The following is an 8,098-nucleotide window of genomic DNA, read 5'->3' as shown; positions in this document are numbered from 1 at the left end:
AACGATAAAAAATGTAAATTTATTTTTCAATAAAATTAAGGATCATCACAAGACATTGTGTGTAAAAAGTCAAAATTTTATAATTAATACACTTGTTGGTTTTTTGTTTTATTTGTTATGTTTTTTTATAGTTTATTATTTTTATTAATTAATTAAAAAAAAATGTCATATATTATATAATATATAATTAAAAATGAGAAAAACTTGTCATTATATATAATTAATATAATATATATTTTACTAATTTATTAAATTATTATTATTATTAAACATTATACATTATTATTATATTTAAAAAGAATGAATATGTGAACTAAAAAATTTAAATTTAATTTTTTTTTATTATTTTTTATATAAAAAAATGCGAAAAAGCTTCAATTTTCTTATAAATTTAATATATATATTATACAAACATATATAAAATATATATAATATATAATATAATATATATTATTAATATTTATAATAATTATTAAAAAATTTAATTATTAATAATTAATTTTAATTAATTAATTTTAATAATATTATTATTATTATTAATTAATTAATTAAATTTAAAAAATATATAATTAATTAATTTTAATTATTATTAATATTATTATTAATAATATATTATTATTAAATTATATATTTTTTGTATAATATATATTCTATATGTTAATTTGTTGTAAGGAATTCCTAAATTTTCCGTAAGTAGGACCAATATTGTACTTGGCAGTGACAATTAAGGCAGTAACGACCACAACTACGATCAATATTGATATCAAACTCAGTAAAATTTTCGCATTATAATATCGAGAAATAGGATTTTTGTGCGTTTTTACTGGAATTTCTTCAGAAGTTGCCTTTAAACTTGCTTTTGGAGTCTCTTTGGTTGAAATTTCATATAATAAAGTAGTTTCATAAATCGGAGTTGTCGTTGTCAAACTTTGATTTCGACAATTTCTGCCAACTTTGAGAACAATAGGCGATGAAACAAGAAAATCATCAATTTCAAGTGGAAATTGGTCATCTCGAACGACAGTGATGCTCGAATTCCGCAAATAATCCATCAAATTTGTCACAAAATCGCATGTAAAGTTCTCCGTGTCGAAGGAAATTTGCGATAAATTCGGTAATTGCACCAAAAGCCATTGATAATCGAAGCTTCGGAGGTCATTTTCATGCAAATTCAGCACTTGAAGATTATCTAAGCCAGAAATCGCCTTTAAAGGTAAGGAATTTAACTTTAATCCTTTGATATAAAGCACTTTTAACCCCGAAAAACTGCCAAATCCGGTAGATTTCATGTCAATTAATGAAAAACTCACGTCCAAATGTTGTAAATTTCCGTATTTTTCATCGTGAGGAAGGGTTTTTACCGGATTAAATGCCAATGAGAGACTTTTCAACGTCTTCCAAGGTAACGAAATGTCCGAAAATCCTTCCAATTTGTTCCTCGAAAGGTCGATTATCTCCGTTTGAAGGTTTTTTTCAACATTTATGACGCGAATATGATTGTTCGAAGCTAAAATCTTCCGAATTGACGTCGAATTTTTAACATTTCCATCGATTTTTAGACTTGTAAGGTCATTATTTGTCACATCTAGCAGCGATAAGTGTCTCGAATTGATGTGCAAGTCAAGGGTAACCAAAAAATTTCCTTCCAAATCGAGAATTTCCAACTTTTTGTTGTGCCAAAAGGCCTTTGGATGAACAAAGGTGAGTTTATTGCTGTAAAAATGAAGTTCCTTGAGGTTTGTGAGTGACGCAAAGAGTCCCACAGGCACTTCTGTGACCAAATTATACGCTAAATTCAAGTTTTCCAAACTAACAAGCGTGTCAAATGCCAAAAAATCGACATTTTTTATCGAATTATGTTCCAGATTTAGTGTCACAAGTGACGCGGCTCCCCGAAAAGTCTCTCTTCCAACACTTTCCAGCTTATTTCTGTTCAAATGCAGCTCCCGAAGTGACGTCGCCTTCTCAAAACTGCCATTTTTTATGCTTTTCAGGTCATTTCCAGGCATCTTTACCTTCCGCAAGTGCGAAAATTGTTCAAAAACCTCCGCGGGAAAGGTGTTTAGCTGACATCCGTAGTACTCCAAGACGTTAAAATCGCGATCCCGAGCATCCGTGTAGCGTAAAGTGTCGTTTTCGGCAAGCGTGATGTGCGTTGTGGCACAAATAATTTCCTTGGAGTCCATAAATCCGATCGTAAAATGTGACGAAGAGCCGCAGGAAATGTCCCGACCTGACACCGAGGCGAAAATTAAAGCCCAAAAAACGAAAAATATCGTTCGGAGGTCCATTTTTGTGATGTGAGATGCGATTGAAGCGAGAACTGAACGATAACTGATTAGCATAATTAATATTTTGATTGATTTTATAAATGATACCGGAGAGTTTTGTTCTCGAGAGTTGCGAGAATTTGAGAATTCGCTCGAATTTGGTCGATAATTGGCAAAATTTTGGATTTTTCGCCTCTTTTTGATCCAAGCGGGACTGAAAATCGCTTTAATTAGCGCTGAAAATCCATTTTTTGGTCCATTTTGGGGTCACTTAAGCTCGTTTCACGCCAAATCAGGTCAAAGTCGTCGCATCTCTCATCTTTATCGGCAAAGCTTTGAACTTCACTGTACATCGTTAGTGTGTCAATGATTATTTTGATTGATTTTTCGCAGAATTATCAGCCGAATCACGCGTAAATGCATCCAAAAGTCACTCGAACAGCAACTTTTCCATCCCAAAACGCGAAAATTCCCTCACAAACTACGGATCGATAACAGCTGTTATCCTTCAAACGTGCCATGAATCACGCAACGGACATCCCGTAACTGCTTTTGTGATAAATTTCGATAATTTTTGATAAATTTCTCATGTTTCTCCGGGTTTTTAGTCGATTTCCAGCATTTCTCGGGGTAAAATGCCTCGTTCGAAGCGCACAAGTGCCGATTTGCGGTACGAAGCTCATGTCCAAAAGGTGACATCGCAAGTAAATCAAGTAAAAAAGGCCATGGCAGACACGATAGAGAGAGCTGCGGAGCGTGGCGGCAAGATAAATGAGCTGACAAACAGAGCAGAGGCACTGGAAACGACAGTTTTGGTGTTTCGGAAAGACGCAGCGGTCGTAAGACGGCAAAATTGGTGGCGGAATCGGAAGATGACGATAATTATTTGTGTGGCGGTAGCGGTTTTGGTGCTTATTGTTGTCATGTCGCTCATTAAATGGCATTAAATTGGATTTTTTTGTTCATTTTTTGTCGAAAAATTGTAAATTTTCAATAGAAATTGGCTTTTTTTTTAAAGCAATTATCCAAAAAATTTTAAATTTTCTTCGAATTTTTCTTAAAATTAAAATTTTTAGGAACAAAATTAAATTTTTTAATATAAGAATTTAGATTTTTGAGTCTTTTGAAGGAAAAAATTAAATTTTTGAAGAAAAAATGTGGTTTTTGAACAAAATTTTATATTTTTGGAAAGAAAATTTCTATTTTTAATCAAAAATTAAATTCTTGAATGAAAAAAATGAATTTTTCGAGTAACTTTTGGAACAAAAATCAATTTTTTTCAACTCTTGTGCTCTTTAGCAACAAATATTAGATTTTTGAAAAAAATACTGAAATTCTAGAATTCAAAATTTGACTTTCGAAAAACGAAATTAAATTTCTGATGTGCAAAAATTAATTTTTAAAAGAGAAAAAACAAAATTTTTGAGTCTTTAGAAGACTTTTGACTGAATTTTTGAAAAAAAATTTTTTTTTTTTTTTTGAGTCCTTTGAGTAACAAAATTTCATGTTTCAGTTCATTTTTATGAAAATTTCATTTAAATGAAAAAAAGTTCATTTTTGAACCAAAAAATAAGTTCTGAGGGATAAAATTGGGATTTTGATTATAAAATCTTGACTTTTAAAAAAAAATAATTTTTCAGGTTAAAATTTGAAGTTTTAAATGAAAAAAATTATTTTAGAAGAGAAAAATAAAAATTTGTAAAGAAATTTTTTTTGAAAAATATGCGCCTTAATTTGAAGAAAAATTAAAATTTTTGAAAAAATAAAAATATTTGACATTGGGAGAAAAATTAAATTTCACAAAAAGCCAAATTTTACCGATTTTTCATGAAATTCTTATTTTTTTTTGGAATTAAATTAATTATTTTAGAGCAAATTTTTAATTTAATTTTTTAGAGGATTTCTAAGACTTTTCAGGAACAAAAATTAAATTAAATAAATAATTTTTTTTTTTGCAAAATAAATTTAGCGAATTTGGAAAGAAATTTGATTTTTAAGGAAAAATAAATTGGAGTGAAGAAAAATTAAAATTTTTAAATAAAAATATTTGACATCTGGGAGAAAAATTAAATTTTAAAAGAATTTGAAAAATTGTTTTTTAAAGAATTTTAAAAATTAATTTTTAAAAGAATTTTTAAAAATAATTTTTTTAAAGAATTTAAAAAATTATTTTTTTTTAAAGAATTTTAAAAATTAATTTTTTTAAAGAATTTTAAAAATTAATTTTTTTAAAGAATTTTAAAAATTATTTTTTTAAAAGAATTTTAAAAATTAATTTTTTAAAGAATTTTAAAAATTATTTATTTTTAAAGAATTTAAAAAATTATTTTTTTTAAAGAATTTTAAAAATTAATTTTTTTTAAAGAATTTTAAAAATTAATTTTTTTTAAAGAATTTTGAAAATTAATTTTTTTTAAGAATCAATTTTTCCATTAAAATCATAATTAAAATTTTTTTTTAAATTTTTCGCAAATGTTCAAAAAATTTTCGCAAATGTCGAAAAATCCAATAAATATTCTGGCTTGAAATTTTTCAAAGTATTTTTTAAATATTTTCATGACTTTTTTGAGAAATATTACAAATTTGAATGAAAATTGAGTAAAATCCGTACTTTGTAGCCTTAAATATTCATTAATTTTATTATTTTAAAAGAAAAAAAGGAAAAAAATAATTTTAAAAATATTTTCAAAAATATTTTTTTACATCCAAGTTTTACGGGGATCATAACTGCGCGTCTGTAACATCACGATATGTCGATAAATATTAAGTGCAGGTCCCAATTTCAAGTTAAACTTGAACATATCCGATCGTGTCATCAGCAACAAAGACGTCCCATCGATTTCTTGATCCTTAAAAATGAACGCCTCCTTGGGAAATACTTTCGCAAAGTAATCGTGAATCTGGTTGTAAGTCCAGGCACTCACATCTGGAATTGTGTCGCTGTTTGGCGCATTATTTTGTGGCGTTTTAAACAATTTTTTCGCTTTTTCAACGTTAATTTGGAGATTTTCCGTGATTTTGGGGCCTTCTTCCTTCACCTGAGTCTTTGCTTTTTTCGGTTGATCATCGAGGTCGGTGTCATTGAAGCCCGTAAAGTCGTTATCTTCTTCCGATTGGAGGTCTTTTTCGTTCGTAGACGAGGCGGAACGTGAAGGAGCTCTTGAACTAGTTGCGGATTTGCGTTCGAGCTTGATTTCGAGTTCGCGTTGGCGACATTTGTAACAATGCCAGTTGGCACGACGAACGCCTTTCCCGATTTTGGGGTCGTGACACAAATTGTGGTACGTGTCGTTGCAGGAAATGCACGTCGTGGAGGGTTCCATGTCGGCTCGTTCGCTGCAAAATGCACAAAATGCCTTTTGGGAGCTTTTTCGAGTGGAAGCGGCATTTTCCGTATCGCCAGGACGATGTTTCGAAGGGGATTTTGTGATATCCTCGAGATTTATTTTGCGATAAGGAGCATGTTTGTCCGATGGATCGTAAACTAACTTCGGTTTCTGTTGAAAAAATTAAAAAATTTTATAAACAAAAAATTTTTTCGAATAAAAAATCAAAATTTTACCTTCACTCGTGAGGATAATCGACGTTCTTCATTTTCCTCTTGACCTCGGGACGTTTCTTGGGACGAATTTTCGCCTTTTGTTTTGCGTTTTGAGCCATTTTCCTTCGGAGAACTCATTTTTCTTGCCAATTTCCGATGATTTTTTTGAGAATTTTGAATGTTTGTGACGTTTTATCACTTTCATTCGTCTCAAAAATAACAATGAGGCGTTCAAAAAAGTCCAAAACCAATCAGAAAAGACGTAAACATTTCCTCGTGAAACGAAATTCGAGTAAAATTTAATTATTTTGACAAGGAAATGGTCGCTAACACACAAATGGAAGAACTTATTTGTATTCCTGGGCAACGAATTTGTCCATTGACGGAGGAAACGATATCTGGGGAAGGCACTTACGAACGCGGCGGATATATTTACTCCAACTTGGCGGGTGTTTTAAAGTTTCGCAAGTCAGAAAAGGTAATTTTTGATAATTTTTTATGATTTTTCGTCAAATTTACCGATTTTTTCTCCGTAGATCACTTACATCGACGTCATTTCGCCAAAAGCGAAGACAATTCTACCAATTCCGGGTGACGTCGTTACCTGTCGCGTGCAAGTTGTGAACCAAAGATTTGCCAAATGTCTCATAATTGGCATCGGAGATGTCGTGTTAACGCGGCATTTGCGTGGAATTTTGCGAAAAGAAGATGTGAGGGCGACAGACAAGGATCGCGTTGAAATTTACAAGTGTTTCAGACCGGGAGATATAATTTTAGCGAAAGTTTTGCCACAAACGGAGCTCCATACGTATCAATTGACGACGGCGGAAAACGAGTTGGGAGTTGTTGTGGCGACGTATCGAGGACAAGATGTGCCCATGACGCCAATTGGATGGACGGAGATGCAGTGCCCGGTGACGTTGGCGAAGGAACCGCGCAAAGTGGCGCGACTTATGACGGAAAATCAGCTGCAAACGCTGCTGAAGACTGAAGTTAAAGACGAAAAGATGGAGGAATAAATTATTTTTATACAAGAAAAATTTTTTGATTTTTGCTTAATTTTGAGAAAAAGCTCAAAGTCAAATGTCAAAGTTTTGAGTTATAAAATGATTAAAAATGATAAATTAGAGCCCTTTGACAAATTTTTATCTATTTAGAGCAAGATTTGACAAAAATTGCTTTGACACAGTTTTTGACATAGTTTTTGACACAGTTTTGCTCTTGATTTAGTTTTCAAAACAAAACTATGTCAAAGAAAATTTTTTTTTTTCAGTTTCTATTTTTTGGCAGTTTTGAGTTGCAAAATGATTAAAAATGATAAATTAGAGCCCTCTGATAAATTTTTATCCATTTGGCGCAAGATTTGACAAAAATTGCTTTGACACAGTTTTTGACACAGTTTTTTTTTGCTCTTGATTTAGTTTTTAAAACAAAACTATGTCAAAGAAAAAATTTTTTTTCAGTTTCAATTTTTTGGCAGTTTTGAGTTGCAAAATGATTAAAAATGATAAATTAGAGCCTTCTGACAAATTTTTATCCATTTGGAGCAAGATTTGACAAAAATTGCTTTGACACAGTTTTTGACACAGTTTTTTTTGCTCTTGATTTAGTTTTTAAAACAAAACTATGTCAAAGAAAAAAATTTTTTTCAGTTTCAATTTTTTGGCAGTTTTGAGTTGCAAAATGATTAAAAATGATAAATTAGAGCCCTCTGACAAATTTTTATCCATTTGGAGCAAGATTTGACAAAAATTGCTTTGACACAGTTTTTGACACAGTTTTTTTGCTCTTGATTTAGTTTTTAAAACAAAACTATGTCAAAGAAAAAATTTTTTTTCAGTTTCAATTTTTTGGCAGTTTTGAGTTGCAAAATGATTAAAAATGATAAATTAGAGCCCTCTGACAAATTTTTATCCATTTGGAGCAAGATTTGACAAAAATTGCTTTGACACAGTTTTTGACACAGTTTTTTTGCTCTTGATTTAGTTTTTAAAACAAAACTATGTCAAAGAAAAAATTTTTTTTCAGTTTCAATTTTTTGGCAGTTTTGAGTTGCAAAATGATTAAAAATGATAAATTAGAGCCCTCTGATAAATTTTTATCCATTTGGAGCAAGATTTGACAAAAATTGCTTTGACACAGTTTTTTTTGCTCTTGATTTAGTTTTTAAAACAAAACTATGTCAAAGAAAAAATTTTTTTTCAGTTTCAATTTTTTGGCAGTTTTGAGTTGCAAAATGATTAAAAATGATAAATTAGAGCCCTCTGATAAATTTTTATCCATTTGG

The 8,098-nt window shown here is 30.2% G+C and overlaps 4 protein-coding genes across 4 annotated transcripts; 2 read left to right on the top strand and 2 right to left on the bottom strand.

The window, feature by feature from the left end:
* Positions 1-650: 650 nt before the first annotated feature.
* On the bottom strand, positions 651-2,904 carry LOC134835484 (leucine-rich repeat-containing protein 15-like). The gene has a single exon (XM_063850362.1). It carries the CDS (start codon positions 2,343-2,345, stop codon positions 651-653), a length of 1,695 nt encoding a protein of 564 aa, XP_063706432.1. The 5' UTR covers positions 2,346-2,904.
* A 1-nt stretch (position 2,905) lies between these two features.
* Positions 2,906-3,217, top strand: LOC134835482 (synaptobrevin-1-like). The gene has a single exon (XM_063850361.1). The coding sequence runs from the start codon at positions 2,906-2,908 to the stop codon at positions 3,215-3,217; it is 312 nt and encodes a 103-aa protein (XP_063706431.1).
* Positions 3,218-4,890: 1,673 nt separating this feature from the next.
* LOC134833228 (uncharacterized) lies at positions 4,891-6,010 on the bottom strand. The gene is made up of 2 exons (XM_063847480.1): positions 5,833-6,010; positions 4,891-5,767 (listed from the first exon to the last, which is right to left on the bottom strand). Exons 1-2 carry the CDS (start codon positions 5,947-5,949, stop codon positions 4,970-4,972), a joined length of 915 nt encoding a protein of 304 aa, XP_063703550.1. The 5' UTR covers positions 5,950-6,010; the 3' UTR covers positions 4,891-4,969.
* Positions 6,011-6,061: 51 nt separating this feature from the next.
* On the top strand, positions 6,062-6,875 carry LOC134833229 (exosome complex component CSL4). The gene is made up of 2 exons (XM_063847482.1): positions 6,062-6,289; positions 6,348-6,875. Exons 1-2 carry the CDS (start codon positions 6,131-6,133, stop codon positions 6,828-6,830), a joined length of 642 nt encoding a protein of 213 aa, XP_063703552.1. The 5' UTR covers positions 6,062-6,130; the 3' UTR covers positions 6,831-6,875.
* The last annotated feature ends 1,223 nt before the right edge of the window (positions 6,876-8,098 follow it).

Source organism: Culicoides brevitarsis, chromosome 3 (assembly GCF_036172545.1).
Source record: "Culicoides brevitarsis isolate CSIRO-B50_1 chromosome 3, AGI_CSIRO_Cbre_v1, whole genome shotgun sequence".
NCBI classification, from domain to species: domain Eukaryota; kingdom Metazoa; phylum Arthropoda; class Insecta; order Diptera; family Ceratopogonidae; genus Culicoides; species Culicoides brevitarsis.
Note: the sequence above shows the minus strand (reverse complement) of the source record. Positions and strands in the feature narration are given on the sequence as shown.